Source organism: Sus scrofa, chromosome 2 (assembly GCF_000003025.6).
Source record: "Sus scrofa isolate TJ Tabasco breed Duroc chromosome 2, Sscrofa11.1, whole genome shotgun sequence".
NCBI lineage: Eukaryota > Metazoa > Chordata > Mammalia > Artiodactyla > Suidae > Sus > Sus scrofa.
The window spans coordinates 5,885,105-5,907,090 of NC_010444.4; the positions used below are offsets into that span (position 1 = coordinate 5,885,105).

A 21,986-nucleotide genomic window follows, 5' to 3' on the forward strand; every position below is an offset into this window, starting at 1 on the left:
CAACTGCTTTTAAGATTTTGTGGGGTTTTTTTTAGTATTCTGCAGTTTTACTGTGCTATGTCAAGTGTGGTTTTCTTTGCATTTACCTTAATGGGATTCCTTAGGTATCCTGAGTCAATGAATTGATGTTTTTCATCAGTTCTAGAAAATTCTGTCATATCTTCATTTGTTTTTTATGTTTTTTCTTAAATTATAATTGATTTATAATGTGGCACCAATTTCTGCCATACAAAGTGACTCAGTCATACATAGATATACATTTTTCTTCAAAAAAATATGTATTGCTTTCCACCATGGTCTGTCCAAGGAGATTGGATATAGTTCCCTGTGCCGTACAGTGGGGCCTCATTGTCCCTCCATTCTAAATGTGGTAATTGGTCCTCAGATGTCTTCTCTCTCTGCTGGAACTCTACTAGACCTTCCTACTCCATCCTCCTTGTCTCTTTGTAGCTCTTGTTTTCTGCTTCTGGCATTCTGGATAATTTCTACACATATATCTTCCAGTTAAGTCTTTTTTCAGCTGCTAAACCAATCTATTGAAGGGCTTTGTTTGTTTTTTTGTGTTTTTTTTTTTTTTTTTTTAAGGGGTGTGTTTTAGAGGTTGTGTCAACGCATTCATTGAGTTTTACTTGTCAGATGTTTTATTTTTCATTTCTGGAAGTTCTGTTTGGTTCCTTTTCAAGTTTGCTCGATCATTTTATATACTCTTGCTGTCTTACATTTTAAGTTTCCTTTTTTTCTTCAAATATATTGAAATATTGTATATTTTTTGGTAATTCCAATATCTTAGGTCTTTGAGGCCTGATGATGCAGGCTACTCTTTGTGTTTGTTCTTGCAATTTGTGAATTTTGACTGAAGTTATAGTTCTTAGAATTCTATCAATGGGGATGTTTTTTGAGATTGCGTTAAAACTGAATTCCTCCAGAGAGGAAATGTGTTTATCAGTTGCCTGATTACAAGCCAAACCTGCACCATCTTAAATTCTCAGCAAGGGGTCTTAGCTACCGCCCAGGTATCAGTAATTCAGGTTGGCATGTGGTCAAACGTTCTTAGGAGAAGTCTTTCCCCCTCTTCTGCCCAGTACTAGTTTTGTCAAGAGGCAATTTCCCTTGCTGATTCTGATAAGATTTCAAAGAAATCTTTGGTTTCATTGATTTTTTTCCCCTCTGATTTCCTGTTTTTAATTTCATTGTGTTTTTGTTTTTTCATTTTTGGCCACCCCGAGGCACATGGAGTTCCCGGGACAGGGATCAGATCCGAACAACAGTTGCGACCTAAGCCACAGCTGTGGCAATGCCAGATCCTTAACCCACTGTGCTGGGCGGGGGATCAAACCTGCGTCCCAGTGCTCCCAAGACACCACTGTTCCCGTTGCAGGGTCAATCCTGTTCTCTCTGGAATTACCATTTATCAGATACTATGCTTAATCGGAATTCCAGAGAGAAAAGAGAAAATTGGAGAAAATTTTTTTTTTCCCTAGTGACTTTTTAAAAAGTCAGTTTGGATCAGTATCTGAAAGTAGTAATCCACTTCTTGCTGAGCCAAGAATTGGGCTATAATTAAATTATTTTTTTGGGGTACTTATTTTTCATGGAGTTAGTAATTACCTTTTTTTTTTTTTTCATTTGCTGTTTTCAGTGTATGCCAATTGCTAATTCTTCCCCAACCCTGCGTGACAGTTCCTCTTTTTTCTGGACATATCCCTTCCTCCCTGCTTGAGTGAGTGCTGTTTGCTCTCTAGAACCGCAGCGGCCACTTCTCCTGGGACTTGTCTTTGCATGTTCTGGGCCAGATTCCCTGATTCCTGGACCCCATGTCTTTTTCATAGTTCTTTTACCCCCTCATTTGGTGAAGCATATCCACAGGTACACCGTCCACACCAGTGCCGGGCACGTATTTTTTAATAATGGGTATGTAGTATGACAACGTGAAATTCACGTTAGGTACTGGGCTTAGGAACAGGTCGGACCTCTTTGTTCCGAGTTCGCACAGTTCATCACTTGACTGGAGTGAAAGGGACTGCAAGGCCGTCTGGCCTGGTCCCAGTGACAGCTCCAGGGACAAGGGACTTAGGACCTTCCAGGGCAGGCCTTCATCTCTGATAAGCTCTCAGAAGACGCTCAGGTCAAGCTGAAATCTCTGACGGCGACACTCCCTCTGGCGTCTCCATCTCCAGATTAAGCCCCGGCTTACTCCGGCTGTGCCTCGGTGGACTGCATCTAGGAACTCCTGACCACTGACCAACAGGCCTATGTTTGCGCATGTCTAGACCAGGAGGAGAGGAGGGGGGTGGGCTCTTCCTTTGGTCCAGACCCCTTGCTTCTTAACCTGGCCCCAGAGTGCCCTCCTTGGGAAGGATGTGGTGGCTGTGGGCTGTCCCTCAGTGTCTTGGGCACAGAGGCTGTCGCCCAGCAGAATCAGTCAGCTTGGTCTCAAGAGCAAAAGCCCTGCACTTATCCCGTCAAGAACCCTTTCTGGAGTTAACTCCTTGTTTCCTTAGAGGGGCTGCCAAGCTCTAGGATGTTAAAGAGCTGAACCTGGTCAAACCGCCTCATTTTACACTTGGGGAGGCCGAAACACGCAGGGATTTGGTGACTTGCCCCCCCGCCAGAGCTGCTGGCCACGCTGGGCTGCGCCTGCTCAGACAGAGGAAGATGCTGGTTCTTCCTCAGGGAGTAGGGCTCGTGGCTCACAAATGGCTCCGGGGGCCCTGGTGGCACTAACCCAGAAGAAGGCGGTGAGGTGGGCCAGGCAGACCAGCCAGGGGCTCCAGGAGGCACCAAGGGCCGGACTGTGGCTCTCTGGCCCTTCTGGTCTAGACCTGCACCTTCATTTCGTCTTCAGCTTCACACCACACCACAGTCCATGTCTTTGCAGCTAATCTCTCAACTGTGGCCACTGCCCTGGGGACGTGCCGCTCACCTGACTCACCTGGGCTCCAGGGCACAGAAGAGCGTCTTGACTAGCGGTTCTGGGCTTCTGCCTCCTGTGCCCCCAGGACCCCAGAGATGCCTTTCTTGTGTGCTCCTGCCCCACTCTGCTCTGTCTAGCCGAGCCCGCCTTTCCTGGGAGGCTTTCTGGGCCCGAGCCTCCAAGGAGCAGCAGCTGTGTGGTCTGCAGAAGCCTGGTGGGGGCTCCCTGAACGGGCACCCTCTCCCCTCCCGTACCAGCTTCTCCCTTGGCAATCTTAATGGAGCATCACAGGCCTGAGGGCTTGGCTGAGCTCAAGACTTCAGAACAGCCCCCGGGAAGGCATTTATTTTCAGGGCCCCTTGAGCAGCGAGAGGGGCCCCTTGCTGAGGTCACGAAAGAAGATCAGAGCATGTGTTTTGCTTGCAAGCTGAGCTGGCAGCAGCCAAGCCTCTGGAACCCCAGGGAACCAGAGAGGGTTCAGCATCACCCAAGCAAAGCCTGTTGTCCAGGCTGGGCCCTTGCCAATTCTGCAGCACAGCAGAGAGAGGTGCCTAGAGGAAGCAGCTGGGCCTATGCCCTCATCTCACCTGAACCACTGGGAACTCTTCCTTCAGACCTGGGTCTGGTTTTTGGGGAAAGTGGGGAGAGCAGAAGAGCAGCAGGAGTCCGAGGGCCAATGCCTGGGCTTCCTGGGGCGCAAAGACCTCAACCTCCCAGGTATTCACTGACTTGCTGCTACAGGTCTCTGGTCAGGTGGTGAGAAAGGGGCACTTAGGAGAGGAGGGGAGGCTGGCACCCCAGCATGCCGCTGCCTGGGAGTGGGCCTGGGAGCAGTGACTCTGCCTGGCTCAGAGGAAGGGGCTGGATCTTCCTGGTCCTGATTCCACAGGGGCTTTAGCATCAGCCCAGGGGTCAGGCGGCTGCCAGCCCCTCACTCACGGGCATGTTGATGTGGGCACTAAGCAGCGGTGCGCTCTGGCCTTCTCGAAGCACCAGCACCTGCGGAGAAGGTGCCCGTGGCAGTAGGGGCAATTCCGCTTTACCCCCTGCTCCCTGCAGAAGCCAGGCATGGCCCGGTCAGCACTGGCCCTAGTGATGGGCAGCAGGGCTCTGTCCAAGGCACAGGGGAGGCTGGAAGGCCTCTCTGTGCAGATCCCCACCCCGTCTGGCGGCCAGCTGGGGACCTTGCCCACACTCACTCTCACTGCCTCCCCAACTGGTCCCCATGGGTGACTTACCTTGATAATGTCTGAGATGCCCTTGTCACTAAGACTCTCCACAAAGGTCTCCAGGGGGTAGCTGAGCCCTGGCACCAGCATGGGGACCTAAGTTTGGGGACAAGGAGGTAAGGCAGTCAGCCCACTTGCCTGGACAGTGTCTGGCAGATTCTGAAGCACTCGCACGCCTGGCTGTAGCCTGGCCAGGTGGGCAGGGATGACAGGCCCGTCTGAGGAGGATACGGGCTGGGGTGGGGAGGGAAGGCCCCAGGGCTGCGTGCATGTCTGTAACTAGCCCTAGACCTCCTGACCCCTGGCCAAGTTCAGGGCTAGTTCTTTCACATCCCAGAGCCTTTCTCAGTGTCTGGTCCTTCCAACTTAGGGTCAAATCTGGACCTGGGGGAAAACCAGGGCCTTCATTCTGGAAGACTCTCCTTGGGGCTCCCAGGCCTGCTGCGCGAGTGGCTGGAAAGCAGGGCAGGCTCTGGGATGCCCCAGCACCAAAGGCTGCTGACAGCGGCACAGGTGGGACGGGGATCCACTGTTGTCCCAGAGCCCCTGTGTGCCTCCCCGAGCCTCCCATGGGCTGGGAGAAAAGCAGTGGAGGCAGGTCTCGGGGGCTCTCCCCAGGGACCTCCTGCGCCCTAGTCTGCCCTGTGACCGCAGCCACTTGTCTACCCCTCACCCCAGACACGGGGGCATCTAGTGAGGACCCGCCCTTTCTTTCTTTCTTTCTTTCTTTCTTTTTTTTGCTATTTCTTGGGCCGCTCCCGTGGCATATGGAGGTTCCCAGGCTAGGGGTCGAATCGGAGCTGTAACCACCAGCCTATGCCAGGGCCACAGCAACGCGGGATCCGAGCCGCGTCTGCAACCTACACCACAGCTCACGGCAACACCGAATCATTAACCTACTGAGCAAGGGCAGGGACCGAACCCGCAACCTTAAGGCTCCTAGTCGGATTTGTTAACCATGGCGCTGCGACAGGAACTCCCCGCCCGCCCTTTCTCGCTCCAGGTCTGTGAGGCGGGTGAGTACCTTGAAGAAGGCCCGGGGCAGGGCGTAGAGCACCTCGTTGTACAGGAAGCAGACCCGCAGCCCCACGATGGGCCGGGCTGCAGAGACGTTCTGCAGGTGCAGTGTCAGCTTAAAGGTGGGGCCCAGGCCCTGAACCTGCGGAGGGGGCGGGGGCGGGGAGAAAGCCCTCAGACCCAGCGGCCCTGGGTGCTGAATACGATGGTCCACCCTGGCCCTGCCCGCCTCTCCCTCATCAAAGCCCTCAGGTCACCTTCCTTCAGCTGCTCTAATGCATTGTCCCTCTGCACCTCAATAAACAAGGAGCCCAGAGGCTTCGCTCCACGTGTACAGGGGTCAGCGAAGGCCAGAGGGGAGAAGGACTTGACAGAGGCCTCTGGGCAAGGTGGACGCAGGCCCCCCGTACCAGGTCCCCCCCAGCCCCTGCCCATCTCCTCCCAGGACTGCCTCCAGCTCCAGTCCTCCTGGGTGTGCATGTTCCGCCCTTTCACTCTCGGTGGCTCTGCAGCCTCTGCCTCTCTCCACCTACCCACTTTCTTCAGGGAAAGAAAAATCAGAAACTCAGTTGGGGAAACTAACACAACACTGTAAATCAACTACACTTCAATTGAAAACAAAACACAACAAAAACAACTTACGTTAATAAGCTGGAAACTGAGAGGAAAATGTGATTTCTACTAAATACAGGATACCAAAACTGAATTTAAAAGAATGAGAAACTAGAAAAACATAAATAAACTAGTATTTGTAAGGAGTCGAATTCGGCTAGGGCTCGAATCCCAGCTGTAGCCAATGGCCTGCACCAGAGCCACAGCAACGCGGGATCTGAGCCGTGTCTGCGACCTACACCACAGCTCACTGCAACGCTGGATCCTTAACCCACTGAGCGAGGCCAGGGATTGAACCCACATCCTCATGGATTCTAGTTGGGTTCATTAACCACTGAGCCGTGACGGGAACTCCTGGAAGTATTTCTAACTGCATTAAATGACCCTGTATCTTTATCTTTAAGATGTATGGATTCTTTCTTCACATCTATTTTATAAAGCAAAAAAAAGAGAGAAAGAAAGCAAAGCAAGGAAACCCAGTGGGGTCAGACAGCACACCTCAGGGAACCACCTAGAGCTGCAGCCCTGACGACCCGAGGCCACTTTTGTGTCTGAGTGAGGGCTCCTAGCCCCCTGTGTCTGTGCAAGTCTTGGGCGGCCCCTTGACTGTACCGGGCAGTCTCAGCCCTTGGTCGGCCTGCAGGTGTCCTCCCTGTGCCAGAGCTGGAAGAGTCCCTCGGGCTCCCAGGAAGAAATGTCCCGAGGTGACTGCCCGTGTGCCCCACCCCAAGCATGGGGATGCCTCTGGGGCAGCATGTGGACTGAGGGAGCTGGAGAGTGGGCCCCACCCTGCACCTGCCAAGGGGAGGAAGGAGGACTCCCTGGGCCTGTGGGAAGGTGAGAAGGCGGCTCTGGGGCTGAGGGGTCCCCGCTTACCCTGACCCCTGCCCCTGGCCCTGAGGGGTCCCTGCTCACCCAGACCCCTGCCCCTGGCCCTGAGGGGTCCCTGCTCACCCAGACCCCTGCCCCTGGCCCTGAGGCAGCCCGATGCCCCCAGGCCTGGCACTCACCACAGCGTGCAGCTTGAGCGGCTCCCGGGCGGTTGCGGACACAGGGCTCAGGCTGGACTCGAGGGCCTGCACGTAGGCACGGGCGGCCCGGAGGCGCAGCAGGTAGAGGTCTGCCTGGAAGGCCCGGTGCATGGCTGGGGGAGCGACATGAAGCGCTGACGCGGAGGAGGCCACAGGGGCGGGGAGAGGAAGGCACAGCGGGCAGAGGCTGGGGACGTGGGAGACAGGAGGACCCAGGCCCACAGCCCAGCCTTTGGTGACGCTGGACGCTGTGGACCACTCCCTGCTCCTTCCTGGCTGCCCGCACAGCCCCAGCCTCCCCCGCTGGCTCCTTCTACTGAGGGCCAGGGTCCCCTCGAGTTTTTTCCTGGCTGCTCTTCTCGTCCTCTCTCTTCCCCGCTGTACAATCCCGCCCTGGCAGTGACCCCAAGAGGAACACCTGCCAGCTCCGGAGGGCGGGGGGTCACCACTGCCGAGTCCTCAGTGCCCAGCTCGGGGCTGGCCCATGTCACCTGGTAGTGTCGCTCACCTGCAGCAGTGCAGGGCCCCGCCTGCCTGCTGTTTCCAACCACCTGGACGTCCCATCAACACCAAGAGCTCAACGCTGCGGAGACGCTCCTCATTTCACGGCACCCCCACCCGTCCAGCCACCAAGGTTCCCCTCACATCTAATCATGTGCCAGGATCGGATGCCTCTTCCTCAGAGCCCTCTCCAGACCCACGGTTCCGGCTCCACCTCCACTGTCCTCCTTTCCAGACGGAGGGCCCGGCCCGGCCCTTCTGTCCTCGCGCCTTGTGTGTCCTCGCGCCTTCTGCCTTTATCCCATCCCTTAACCTCTCCTTTTTGGCGTGCGGTGGGCAGGGGGTGGGAGGTGCTGCTGCTGGTGGCATACAGAAGTTTCCAGGCCAGGAATCGAACCTGTGTCACAGCAGTGACAAGGCCAGATCCTTAACCCACTGAGCCACCAGGGAACTCCCACAGTTTATTTTTAATTTATCCAGAATTAACTTTTGTGTTTGGAATGAGGTAGAGGTCTAACTTTTTTCTCCTGGAAACAAGTTGTCCTAATTATGTTTCTTGGACAGTCTCTCCTTTCCCCACTAATTTGAAAGGTTATCTTTATCAGGAACTCACTTCCCACAAAGGCAAGGGCTTGTTTCTGGACATCCTACATGTGCCACTGATCTGTATCAATTCCTGCACTCATGCCATGGCTGCAGGAACGCCGGATCTTTAACCCACTGCGCCAGGCTGGGGATCCAAACCTGCACCACCATAGAGACGATGCCAGATCATTAACCTGCTGCACCACAGTAGGAACTTGCTATTTTCTAATTTATCCTGTAAACTGCAAGCAAGAGCCCTTCAAAAATAGAGGAGGTTAAGTTACTGCATTTTTCTTTTTTTTCTTTTTTCTTTTTGCCATTTCTTGGGCCGCTCCTGCGGCATATGGAGGTTCCCAGGCTAGGGGTCGAATTAGAATTGTAGTCGCTGGCCTACACCAGAGCCACAGCAAACGGATCCGAGCTGCATCTGCGACCTACACGACAGCTCATGGCAACAGCAGATCCTTAACCCACTGAGCAAGGCCAGGGATCGAACCTGCAACCTCATGGTTCCTAGTCGGATTCGTTAACCACTGAGCCACAATGGGAACTCCAGGTTACTGTATTTTTCTGCCTAACATCTTTCCCGTTTCTCCACTAGACAGAATAAATCAAAACATTTTAACTTTGCATCCCAGGCCCTGTGGGAGCTGGCCGACCTGCCTTTCCAGCCTCCCCTCTGGCCACTGAGCCTTCCTGCACTGTACCCACAGCCACATGCAGATGCTGCTTGAATCAGGATACCCGAGCCTCTCCCTAAATCACCCCTCCCCAGCCCCTCCAGCTGGTGGACTTGTAAGCATCTTTCAGCGTCAAATCCAACGGCATCGCTCTCTGAAGCCTCTCCCAGACTCCCAGGCAAACACACTCTCTCTTGTGTGCCTCCAAGGCCTTGACAGTGACTTCTACACCTGTCACACAACACGAAGTTAGCAAGGTATACCGAGCTCTTTAGGTAGGGATGAGCCTAATTCAAGGCACCTGGCACAAGGCCTGGCCTAATCACAGGTGTTGAATGAAAGAATGAACGAATAAACAAAAGAGCAGGAAAAACTGAATAGGGAAAGGAAGAACCTTGATCAAATTCTACTTCTCTCATGAGAATTCCTGCATCGAGAAGTGGCCACTCGCTCTGAGTTCTAAGGGCTCTCACCCTCGGCCACCGCGCCTTCCACCCTGAGGTACAGCTCTCGTTGGCAGGAGGCACCTCCGAGGCTGTCCCCGGGCCTCCAGAGGCAAGAGACCCACCCAGTTCACCTAGGTCTCCTCCCACTGCTCAGAGCACCCAGGCGGCGTTCACCCGGTTCCTGCTGCCTTGGGCAGTGGAGGAAGAAGAGGGGGAAGGACCTGGCCTGGGCCTCACCGGTGCCAGCTTCCCGCTCTCGCAGGGTCTGATCCACATAAAGCCGGGTCTTTCGGGGCACGTTGAGTTTCATGGCCTGGGCTGGTGGGGGGCCGGCCTCACCGCCCCCCTCCACGAACACTGCTGTGCGCTTCAGAATCTTGATAAGCAGGCCCCCACCTAGGGAAGAGGGCAGATGGAAGATTTGTCCTCCCCAGTTCCACCCCATTTTCCCATGCTTCTCCCCCAAACGATCTGCCTCCTATCAACCCACTTCTGTCTTCCTGCCGAGACGGAGTTTCTGGAGGGAATGAAGTGTGTCCTATCACAGATTCATCCCCTCCTTAGCTGTTATTTACTGACCACTGTGATGTTCCTGGCATTGGGCAGATGCTGGGGATACTGGGGTGAACAGGAGACACAGCCAGGGCCTGGCCCCGGGTAGTGACATCAAACTGTCGAAGAGCTGTCCCCATCGAAGGCCCAGCCCAGAAAGGACAAGTGTCTGCAGGCCTTGCTTTCCAAACCCAGGTCCCCGGGTCCCACATCCACCTCTTCTTTCCCAGGAGCTGGCCTGGCCCACCGACTCTCTCAAACCCTCGCCAGCTCTGACTCCCTCACCTCGTGTGGTCATGATGAGGGTGTTATCTTCTCTCCCATAGCGGCCAAAACAAAGGCTGGTCACCGCATCCTACGGTGGAGACGCCGGAATTCAGTGGGGAAAATATCTCAGCGAGGAGAGCCAGACGGGGGTGGGAGGAGGAGGTGAGGCTGGGAGGCGCCCGATGTGGTGTAATAGGTGGGACGTGAGGCGAGGCCTGGGGCACTGCCGCCTCCTCTGCAAGATTCCTATGTTGCTTTTTTGGGGTTTTTTTTTGGTCTTTTTGCCTTTTCTTGAGCCATTCCTGCGGCATATGGAGGTTCCCAGGCTAGGGATCTAATCGGAGCTGTAGCCACTTGCCTACACCAGAGCCACAGCAACACAGTATCCCAGCCGCGTCTGCGACCTACACCACAGCTCACGGCAATGCCGGATCCTTAACCCGCTGAGCAAGGCCAGGAAACGAACCCGCAACCTCATGGTTCCTAGTTGGGTTTGTTAACCACTGAACCACGGCGGGAACTCCAAGATTTCCTATGTTTCTGAGCCCTCCCCAGCCTCACGGTCACGGCCGCAGGTCCAGACTGAGTATCACTGGCCCCTTGGGGTCAGCTTTCTAATAGGCTCCCAGCCTAGTCTTTCTCCCCAGTCTGTCCTTCACATGGCTGCCTCTGCAAAACACAAACACGATCATGTCTCGTCTCTGCTAAAATCCTCCAGTGGCTTTTGCCCCCCTTGTTAAGGCAGTCAAGGCCTTCCACATCTGACTCCAGCCTGCTTTTCTTTTCTTTCTTTCTTTCTTTTTTTTAAGGGTTGCAGGTGCAGCACCTGGAAGGTCCCAGGCTAGAGACTAAATAGGAGCTGCAGCTACTGGCCTATGTCACAGTCACAGCAACACCGGATCCGAGCCGTGTCAGTGACCTACACCACAGCTTGTGGCAGTGCAGGATCCTTAACCCACTGAGTGACGCCAGGATTGAACCTTCATCTTCATGGATGCTAGTCAGATTCGTTTCCCCTGAGCCACGATGGGAACCCCATAGTCTACCTTGTTTTTGAATTAGCTGTGTCTCTGGGTGGCTGTCACCTTAGAATGTAAGTTTCCTGACAGTAAGGATTTAGTCATTGGTTTTTGTTTTTGTTTTTGTTTGGGCTGTATCTGCGGCATGTGGAAGTTCCCAGGCCAGGGATCAAACCCAAGCCACAGCAGTAACAGCACCAGGTCCTTGACCACTAGGCTACCAGGGAACTCCTCTGTCATTGTCTTATCCTACCAATACCGTTGTGCACAGGAGATGCTCAATGAATATTTTCAAAACGTGGTGAAGTTCAGGGTGGCGGGAGTGGGATCAAGGAGAGGCAGCCGAGGAGCCTCAAAGGCGGGACTGGGGCAAGGAGGAGTCAGCAGCTCACCGGCGTGCGGATGACGTTGAGCAGGGCCTTGTCGTGGTAAATGCGGACCTCCCCATTGGCCAGCCCGGCCATGACGGCCTGCAGGCCCCGGGACTGCTGCTCCAGGAGGTTCATGGTCAGGATGGCTGCAGGCATCGGCACTGTCCACAGCTTCTTACCCTGGGAGGGAACAGCTAAGTGTGCGGGGGCTCAGGGATTGAGGGTGGAAAGGAGGGGTGGCTAAGGTGCTGGAAGGGAAGCCCCAGACAGGCTCGCCTACTAAGGGGGGCGGAGGAGACATGCGTGGAGGGGCTGGGGGGTGGTGCTGGCCCGGGGCACACCTTGTGGGTGAAGCCGTGCAGGCTGTCTTGGTTGCTGCCCACCACCAGGATCTTGTGTACCCGGACAAGCCCCACAGGCTGGGCGCTCAGCTCGATGCAGTACTTGGGGCGCTTGGAGTCTCTGTGGAATGAAGACACAGTCTCCTGCCCCAGAGCAACCCTCTCTCCCTCCCTGGCTGACCCTCCACGTTCCAAGCCCCTCAGGCTGTCCTGGAAGGAGCCCTGGCCCACAGCAGATGGCCACAGGGTTACTTCTACCTCTGCGACTGAGCCGCTGTGTGACCCTGGGACACAGGAAGGGTGTTTTCCTTCCTAGCCTTCCTCCCAACTGTACTACAGTGACTTGTGTGAGAAGGTGGCATTTAACAGTTTACAGTGAGTGTGCCTCAGGTTAGACAAAGCAGTGGCCTGATGCGGTTTAGTAAGTATCAGAAAAGCATGAGGAGTTCGCCCTGTGTAAATGCACTGTTTTCAGTTTCCTGGCCTGTGCATCTCAACTTCTCTTATCCATAAAGTAGGGATAATCCCCACAGGCTCTGGCCCAACTTTCTTCATCACCAAGTCTGTGCCAGAGTCACTGCCCATCTGACAACCCATCTGAGAGTTCCCACTGGTCTCTGGGCCTCCTTCCAATCTACCTGCCACCCAGCATATTAATCTTTTTTTTTTTTTTTTTTTTTTTTTGTCTTTTTATGGCCACACCTGTGGCATATGTAGGTTCCCAGGCTAGGGGTCCAGTTGGAGCTGCAGCTGCCAGCCTACGCCAGAGCCACAGCAATGCAGGATCCGAGCAGCACCTGCAACCTACACCACAGCTCACGGCAACGCCGGATCCTTAACCCACTGAGCAAGGCCAGGGATGGAACCCGCATCCTCATGGATGCTAGTCAGATTCGTTAACTGCTGAGCCATGACGGGAAGTCCAACTAGTCGGGTTCTTGATCTGCTGAACCACAACGGGAACTCCCCAGTGCAGTTATCTTTTAAAAATGTAAATGGATCATGTCATTCTTCTGACTAAAACCCCATAATAGTTTTCCACCGCGTTTCAGATAAAATTCAGAATCTTGACCATGTCCTGCCAGGTCCTGGGAGAGTCTTCCCTGGCCCACCGGGCTTGAGTGGCACAGGCCAGCGCCATTCCCACCTGGAGGCTGCTTATGTCCTCTCTGCACGTAACACTCCTGCTCCACTTTTTGAACACCTGGCTCCTTCTCAGCCTCTGGTCATCTCCATTTGCTGATCAACCTGACCCCATTATTTTTCCCAATTAAGCTTGTATTTTTTCCTCCATAGCATGTATTCAATTTGCAATATTATCCTTTGCTTTTTGTTTTGGCCTTATCTGCGGCATGTGGAAGCTCCCGGGCCAGGGATCAAACTCGTGCCACAGCAGTGCATCACCAGATCCTTAACCTGCTGCGTCACAAGGGAACTCCTATCTCGGTTTTAGTACCTGTCTTCCCACCACGGCAGGGACCGTGTTTACATTTTGCTCATCGGTACATCTCCAGTACCTTTTACAATGCTTAATACATAGTAGGTCCTCAAAAATATTTCTTGAGGTAAAAAAAATGAATGTTAAGAAATGCCAAGCAGATGCGCAAGGAACTGTCACATACCTATTAAGTAAGAGAACAAATATGTGAGACTGTTTTTTTTTTTTTTTTTTTTTTTTTTTTGTTGTTGTTGTTTTGTTGTTGCTATTTCTTGGGCCGCTCCCGCGGCATATGGAGGTTCCCAGGCTAGGGGTTGAATCGGAGCTGTAGCCACCGGCCTACGCCAGAGCCACAGCAACGCGGGATCCGAGCCGCGTCTGCAACCTACACCACAGCTCACGGCAACGCCGGATCCTTAACCCACTGAGCAAGGGCAGGGACCGAACCCGCGACCTCATGGTTCCTAGTCGGATTCGTTAACCACTGCGCCACGACGGGAACTCCATGTGAGACTGTTTTTACCTCTTGTACTATCCGATTGCACTGCTCCAGTCTCTTGCTTTGCCGGACCCCATGGGACAAGCCTCCAGACCGCCCCCTAAGCTCATCTTTCCACCCCAAGTTCTCAGCTCTTTCCAGCCCCACATTCCAACCCCAAAGCCCCCGCTTCTTGTGCAGCCCTTGGAACTACCAGGTTTCTGAAACGTCCCTTCTGGCCCCAGAAACCAGGGATGTGGCTACCTCCTCAGCATATAGATGTTCCCGTTGCGGCAGGCGGCGGCAAGACGGAACTCCACGTCGAACTGGCCAGAAACCTCCAGGAAGACGGGGACGCTGGGTAGGCTCATCTGCAAAGAAGACACTCAAACCTCCCGACCGCTGCGGAGCCCCAGCCCTTCTCTAACCTGAAGCGGTTCCCCCAAGTTGGTTCCTTGTCCGAAGTCCCAACCTCCTCACACACCTTGCTGGACACAGTTTAAACTTGTACGGTTTTTCTGGAGGGAAACTAGGCAACACGTAGCAAAAAACTATATCCTTTGACTCAACTACGCCACTCCTAGGAATGCACCCTAAGGAAGCATTTAGATAAGCGTTTAAAGATGTTTGGGCAACAAAGCCCACTGTGGTGGTGTTACTGACAGCAAAAAACTGAATACAACAAACTACGACAGGTGACAGTGTAAGTAAATAAATGGGACATCTCTATAATGGATGTTGCGTGGCCTTTGAAAAGGCCAACGAGTCTTACACAGTTATGGAAAGATAGTGATAAGCTATGAAAACAGTAGCTTTTATGATCCTACTCCATGAGGCCATTTTTGAAAAAAAAAAATCATGTAAAATTATATATCTGTGTCCAAACATGAAAAAGTCTGGGTGGTAGGACTTGGGATTATTTTCCTTTTGTGCTTACCTACATTTTATAGCTTTCTGCGATGAACATTTATGACCAAGAACTAACTGGGGGCAGGAGATACGGGGGGAAGGGGAGGGGGCAGACTCTGGGCCTCGGTGTGCCCAGGGCCAGGGCCCACGCTGACCTGGGCCAAGATGGTGAAGGCCCCCGGGTCCAGCACCAGCAGCTCCTTGTTCTCCGTGCCCAGCACCAGGCAGGACACAGCGTCCTCATCAGCCAGGTTTTTCTTTAAGGTGGCCATGGTGGTGATGACCGTCTGCAGAAGGACCCCAGGCATCACCGGGGGCCCCTCACACGACTCCCCCGACACGCCCAGGAGGCCCCAGGAAGAGAAAGGGCAAAGGGGAGGAAGAGGATCAGGTTCACACACAAAGGTGTTCACTGCAACAGGCCTAACTTTCTCACCGAAAAGCCCTGCCTGACTACCAATCGTGCGTCTCTTTTACAAAAATCACATTTTAAAAGAAGATTCAATGGCAAGGATACTGCGTCTAACATATCCAGAGAAAACACAGGTGAAAGTTATGTTAATGTTATCCCAGTTTTTTAAAAATATATGAATAAAAAAACAGGCTGGAAGGCCAAATCCTTAAGTAGGAACCTTGGTTACCTCTGGACAATGAGCTCACAGGTGTTTAATTCCTTCGCTGTGCTTTTCTATAATTTCTCCAGTGGGCATATGCCCTTTTTCTAACTGTGACTGGAGAGAAAACCAGAGAAAAGGGAATGATCACTTTTTTTAAGAAATTTCTCCCATGGAAATAATTTAGCAGGGCTAAAACGTGTCTTTGGATAAAGCCGTTCATTGTGTGATAATCTTTAAGAAGAGTGATTCTCAATGCCTAGTGCAAGGAGAAATGTTCCAGAAACATGGATGTTAGGGGTTCCCAATCATGTAACTGTGATGCACACCTGGAAAGCCTGCCTCCCAAAACTGCATCTTTTAAGCAATACTTAATTTACTTCCTGTTTTTTTGTTTTTTTGTTTTTTTTTGCTTTTTAGGGCCACACCTGGACATATGGAGGTTCCCAGACTAGGGGTCGAATTGGAGTTACAGCCACTGGCCTACAGCACAGCCACAGCAACACCGGATCCGAGCCACGTCTGCGACCTACACCACAGCTCATGGCAACGTCGGATCCTTAACCCACTGAGTGAGGCCAGGGATTGAACCTGCATCCTCATGGATCCTAGTCAGATTCATTTCCACTGCACCACGGCAGGAACTCCACTTCTGATTTCAAAAGTACGCAAGGATACTGCCAACTGTGGATCTGAGGTGCTGGTCATCAGGAGACAGTAGTGTTTCTCACAGAACTGGTCTGAGGCGAGCCAAGTGTTGGTCAGTGTGTTCGGTTCGAGTGGCCTCTACAGGAAGTGGGTGGTTCCTATGAGGCTTTAGGAAACGCAGAGGTCAGCTTTGGGAGTCCATCTCTGGACTAAGAGTCAGCCCTTAGGTCAGGAACCACTGAAGCTCATCAGTGAATAGGTTCATCAATAAAGCATTAAAATCATAACTAGGGGAGTTCCTGTCGTGGCGCAGTGGTTAACGAATCTGACTAGGAACCATGAGGTTGCGGGTTTGATCCCTGCCCTTGCTCAGTGGGTTAACGATCCAGCGTTGCCGTGAGCTGTGGTGTAGGTTGCAGACGCGGCTCAGATCCCGCGTTGCTGTGGCCCTGGCGTAGGCTGGTGGTTACAGCTCCGATTCGACCCCTAGCCTGGGAACCTCCATATGCCGCGGGAGCGGCCCAAGAAATGGCAAAAAGACAAAAAAAAAAAAAAAATCATAACTAAGAAAAATATGAAGTCAATAAAAAGGAGACACTTCTTGTCCAATGATCTACATATGAATAGTTACATAAACTATGAATGAAGTAAGGAATAATCAATGAAAAAATCCAGGGGCCCCTAAAAATGGAGTTATTACAGATTAATGCTCAGGACATAAGGTTACATACTCAAGGGTTCACGGGAAGCAGGAGACGCCAGCGTATTTGTGAAGGAAAGGTACCAAAATGGTAAGAGCAAATAGCTCGGAGTAATGAGATTGTAGTCACTTATATTTCTCCTTTATATTTCTCTTTATTTTCCAAATTTTCTCTAATGAAAATATACTATGTTTCCCCCAAGAAGATAAAAGCTATATAAAGCTACAAAACTGTACATCGATTCAGAGCTGTCACTGTTAACTGGCCTGGAGAAGCCCTGCAGCTTTGTGGTATGTACGTGGCGCAGGCTAGAAGGGAAACTGTAAAGTAAAACTGGTCGGGTTGGGCCACAGAACTTACCACTAATGTTACGTGGCCTTTGTTTTTTTTTTTACAAAACTGTCCATGTTTTTAATAAGGAAATAAGAGAAGGGGCATCACCTGCCGCCTGATGGGCTTGGACTTGTGCTGGTTCACAAACGCCTCCATGTCCCTCAGCTCCAGCTGCAGAAACCTGGCCACAGAGAACAGACATCTGCACGCCCTGGGCCCAGCCGCCCTCCTCAGGCCACTCTACAGCCACTCCCTTCCCCCCAGAAGCTTCTGGAGCCCCGGCCCTCCAGAGGGCCCTTACCTGAGCGACTGTACAGACAAAGGCACCTCTGCCTTCTCCCTGTAAGGAGAGGGCCGTCACGGCAGGTTTAGTTGAGGATCAGGGCCCCGGGGGTCTAACGGAGGCCTCGGGGATGAAGGAGGGAGAGAGGGCTGGGAGGCACGTGGACGGGAAGCGGGCTCTCACCGGATGCCCTCCAGCATCTCCTTCAGGGTCAAGGGGTCAATGCGGTCCTGTGCCAGCATGGGAAAAAGGCAGGGCCTGTGAGTGCCAGAGCCAGGTGGGGAATGAGGATGAGGACTCCCCACAGCTGCCACCTTGGCCTTCTTGTCCTCACCGCCCCATCACTTACCTCTTTGGCCTGGTTCCAAAGGTCTTGCTCCAGCGGGTTTGGAGGCAAGTCGGGCAGGCTGAACTTGAAGTAGGGCCTGAGATTCTTATACACATACACGCAAGGGCCCGACGCGAGTGCCAGAGCTGGTGTCCGGGGCTCATGTTGCTCCATGAGGAAGGTGGCAGCGGCGGCTGGTAGTGCAGGCAGTGGGCTTTCACTCAGCACCGTGGGTCCTTTAAACACCTTCAGGCGGGGCTGCTGCCCACCTGGGCCAAGGTCTCCCACCACCAGCTGTAGAGAGAGGCTGGCTTATTCCAGGGTCGGCGTCTAAAGACCTCTCTATTGCCCCTCTTCTTGGGCTTAGCTTTTTCGCTGGCACACATTCATACACGCTCACCGTGTACCATTGCGGCAGCGGGGGTAGGGGGGGAAGGCTTTGCAACAAGGCTTGCAAGCTGTATGACCCCAGAAAATGGATTTCAACTTCCTGAGCCACAGTTTCCCCAAACTGGAAATACCTGCCACATGACACGTGTAGAGAAAATCAAATGAGATGATGAACTACAAAACCTGGTGAGTGCTAGAGTCAGCGGCAGCCGATGTTTTTGCTATTCATCCATTCAACATTTCTTCAGGGTCTGCTCGAGGCCAAGCACTGTTCTAGACCCCAGGACAGTGGCTGAGGTCAGTGGGGAGCCTGAAACTCATATGTGGGCTCTGGGCCTGGCTCCCAAATAGGAACAAACCTAAAGATGCAGAACCAAGCCCGCAGAGCAGGATGGGCTCTGGGAACCCAGAGAGGAGAACCAACTCCTTAGCTGCTGTTTTCCACCCTCCCAGCCAACCACGGCTGCCAGGCAAGGCCATTGTCCCGATCTGGTTCCCAGCTTGTTTTCTGTCACCTTCCCAGCCAGAATGGATCTGAGCGGGTAGTGTGCCAGGGGCCACATCACACATCCTTTCATGTAGTCCTAGAACGACCTGTGAGGTAAGTGTGATCATTAGCCCCACTTCACAAACGAGGATGCTGTGGCTAAGCCGTGGTAGGTAAAAGCCAAACAGCTAATACATGTACAGCTGGGACTTGAACCTTGGTCTCTCCGAATCCAAAGCTAGAAATCTTAAGTATCGTGTTATATTGGCCTCAATTTTCTAATTTCGAATTTACTCTTTCCAAATATGCTGGGGACTTCCCAGCCTCTGTGCCTTCGCTTGTGTGTCCCCTCCGCCTAGAATGCCCTCCTCTCTCCCGTGCCTTCGTGGTAACTTCATTCAGCCTTCAACACCAGTTCACATGATAGGCGAGAGATCGCACCATTCTCTCACTGAGGCTCCCACAATACTTTCCGCAATTCTATTTTAGCATCCACTCACTCACCCCCAAAATATTTATCGAGTACCTAATTCGTGCCAGCCATGAATGCTGGGAATCCACAGTAAACAAATTAGCCATTGACAAAGTTATTACACAAAAGCATTAACATTTCACAGGAGTCACTGGGTCGGGGGTTTCTCCATGCTTCACTGCTGTCAAGTCAGCCCCAAACATGCGCTAGGTGTTCAGTCAGTATCATGGGCGAGTTAAGGACAGTGTCTACATCTCCTGACTATATATAGATTCGTTGCTGAGTTTAGTGTATGCACAACACCTGACACATAGTAAGGGTTCACTGTGTGCTTGCTGAACTGCCGAATGCTTTATGGATAGGAATTTGGGGACAAAAGCCCCCAAATCCTCCTGCCCTCTTCATGCATGATTCCCTTCTAGCTGCCCATGTCACACACTCATTGTGGCTTCACTGCCCTTGCTGAGGGCTGAGCTGTAAGAGAACAAACACACGACTGGGAACCGGCCAGAGCCAGGTCTGCTACCTTTTACAAACTCGCTAAACTGAGCCTCTCGGAATCTATTTCCCCATCAACAAAATGGAAATAGATAATATCCATGTTTGCGAAAATGCCTCAAAGAGGGTCTAGTCTAGACACTCAATATATGTTAACTTCCTTTCTTTAGCCCGACATATTTCTCAACCTTTAAAAAATCTGTGCCTTTAGGGAGTGCACCATCTGTGCACCATCATGGTGCAGCAGAAATAATCCAACTAGGAACCACGAGGTTGCGGGTTCGATCCCTGGCCTTGCTCAGTGGGCTGAGGATCCGGCATTGCTGTGAGCTGTGGTATAGGTCCCAGACATGGCTTGGATCTGGCATTGCTGTGGCTGTGGCTACAGCTGGTGGCTGGTGGCTACAGCTCTGATTGGACCCCTAGCCTGGGAACCTCCATATGCCACGGGTGTGGCCCTAAAAAGACAAAAGACAAAAAAAAAAAAAATCTGTGCCTTAAAAATTTTAATTTATCTTTATATTTCAAATTAAATTTACAATTTAACCACTTAATTTTCAGTCACATACAAAAGCAGAGAGACATATAATGAACTCCCAAATATCCATCATCCAGCTTCAACAACGATTAGCTTATGGCTAATCTTCAAATCTATGCCCTTTTGATAAACATAAAACTCCCCTCTTTCCTCCCTTCTACTTTCTCTCCAGATTCTAACGCTCCACCCCCTAACGAAGGGATGGGCCCTTCTTTTTTTTTTTTTTTTCTTTTTTTTGCTATTTCTTGGGCCGCTCCCACGGCATATGGAGGTTCCCAGGCTAGGGATCCAATCGGAGCTGTAGCCACCGGCCTACGCCAGAGCCACAGCAACTCGGGATCCGAGCCACGTCTGTGACCTACACCACAGCTCACGGCAATGCCGGATTGTTAACCCACTGAGCAAGGGCAGGGACCGAACCCGCAACCTCATGGTTCCTAGTCGGATTCGTTAACCACTGCACCACGACGGGAACTCCGGGATGGGCTCTTCTAATGAAGAATTATGTCAACAAAATCAAGAGGCTTTGTCTTAGCAGATTCTCCAGCAGCGCTTTGTTTTGCTTTACTTTCTGCAGTATGTATAATAAAATCAATAGCTTCTCTTCACCTTCTACATAAAAATAAAATTTAACACTAAATGTGCTTTTATTTATTTTTTTTTCTTTTTTACGGCTGCACCTGTGGCATATGGAAGTTCCTAGGCCAGGTCAGGAATCAGAGCTGCACCGCGGCCTATGCCACAGACACACAACACTGGATCTGAGCTGCATCTGCAACCTATGAGGCAGCTTGAGCAAGGCAGGATCCTTAACCTGCTGAGCCACAGGGGAACTCTATGTGCTTTTTCAAAGCACACACGAATTCCAGGTTACGATGAGTTTCTCTGGAGCCACCAGGAAATCTCACTTCTGGTGTTCACTTGCCGCCAAATTCTCTTTCTACTGGGGTGAAACGCTTACCTTGTACTCCCCGTCCCCATGCAAATCTGCCAGCGCTGGAAAACACAAAAGGGCCATAAGCCAGGGTCTTAGGATCCCAGAGGTTTCACTACAGAACCATCTGATTCCGCTGTCTCCCCAGAACCAGGATTCCTGGTCCCAGAGACTCACCCAGGCAGGCGGAAAAGGTGTGGATGTTGGCCATGGGGTCGTAGTGTGCGTCCAACCATTTCGAATTGGCTTCACTGCTGGGAGAGAGGGCGAAGAGTCGCCAGGCGGGCGGAAGATGAATCCCAAGGGAAGGGAAGAAAACTTTGAGGGAGCCAGCCTCTGGGTATGAGGTGTGTAGGGGGCTCTGAACTAGGGGTACTGAACGTCTGGGTCCAAGCACAGGCTCCACACTGAGTGACCTCGAGTCACCCCACACGCACCCGCTCACCCCTTGAGCCTCAGTTACCCTATGTGATCTCTAAGAGGCTTTCAAGGACTGCGAGTGCCACTGAGAACGGCAGGAGCCCAGATTCCGGGGACCAGGACACCCTCTTTATATACGTGGGGAAAGAAGCCTCAAGGACCCTAGCCTTCACCTCTCAGCTCTGCCGCCGTCTGAATCCGAGGAAGACGCAGCAGCCATCTTCGCAGGCGTCGCCCTGGCAACCGGCTCGGGCCAGCCTCCGCGCAGCGCCCAATCGCGTCCGGGTTTGGGGAAGCTCGCGTGTAAAGGTTCCGGAGGCTCAGCTTTCCGGCCCGGGATGGAGAGGCCTCCGTGCAGAATGCACTGGCTTCTGCCTGGGTTTCCTACGTGCTGCGATGCAGCCCCTCATTCTAGCTCGCACCATTTATCTTTGAACTTTCCCAGCAGGCGCTTCTGGGCCCTGCATTTCTGGGTCAGCGGCAAGCTTCGAGGCCTGGAGAGGAGTTTGTTTATGGGCAGCAAAAGCCAATTCCTCCTCTCACCTTCATCCTCATGGTTAACCGGGTTGAAAAGGGACCGTGTCTTTTCTTCCCTCCTTACTCTAGAGGTCCAGGATCAGAAAAACAAAACACCCAGATGAAGAGATTAACTCCTGGGATTCTTACTGAAGTTGTGGCTTTCCAGTTTTTAGGTTCCTGAACTTCTCTCTTTTTTTTAAAAAAATGGCCGTATCCAGGGCATATGGAGTTCCTGGGTGAGGGATTAGATCTGAGCTGCAGTTGCAAAATACGCTGCAGCTGTGGCAATGCTAGACCCGTAACCCTGTGCCAAGAAGGAACTCCAGTTCCTGGAATATTTTAAAATAGAAGATATGGGAAAAAAAAACGATTAAAAATAATAAAATAGAAGTGACAAATGAAGACTGCAAAAATTGTGCTTGTTCATCTTT

At 52.2% G+C, this 21,986-nt stretch overlaps 1 protein-coding gene across 4 annotated transcripts; it reads right to left on the minus strand.

Annotated features, from left to right (window-relative positions):
* BBS1 (Bardet-Biedl syndrome 1) lies at nucleotides 1,885-21,364 on the minus strand. Of its 4 annotated transcripts, none has more exons than XR_002341430.1 (17): nucleotides 21,210-21,364; nucleotides 20,794-20,870; nucleotides 20,644-20,678; nucleotides 17,319-17,591; nucleotides 17,153-17,199; nucleotides 16,988-17,026; nucleotides 16,795-16,867; nucleotides 14,546-14,677; nucleotides 13,746-13,852; nucleotides 11,566-11,686; nucleotides 11,246-11,404; nucleotides 9,853-9,922; nucleotides 9,253-9,411; nucleotides 6,783-7,701; nucleotides 5,168-5,302; nucleotides 4,153-4,239; nucleotides 1,885-3,913 (listed from the first exon to the last, which is right to left on the minus strand). XR_002341430.1 is itself a non-coding variant. In XM_003353757.4 (17 exons), exons 1-17 carry the CDS (start codon nucleotides 21,254-21,256, stop codon nucleotides 3,827-3,829), a joined length of 1,782 nt encoding a protein of 593 aa, XP_003353805.1. In that variant the 5' UTR covers nucleotides 21,257-21,364; the 3' UTR covers nucleotides 1,885-3,826. The 4 variants fall into 4 exon arrangements, 3 of the variants coding, with proteins under 3 accessions (XP_003353805.1, XP_013849503.1, XP_020938453.1); XM_003353757.4 differs by having other exon boundaries at nucleotides 6,783-6,916; XM_013994049.2 differs by having other exon boundaries at nucleotides 6,783-6,916; nucleotides 20,794-20,867; nucleotides 21,210-21,310.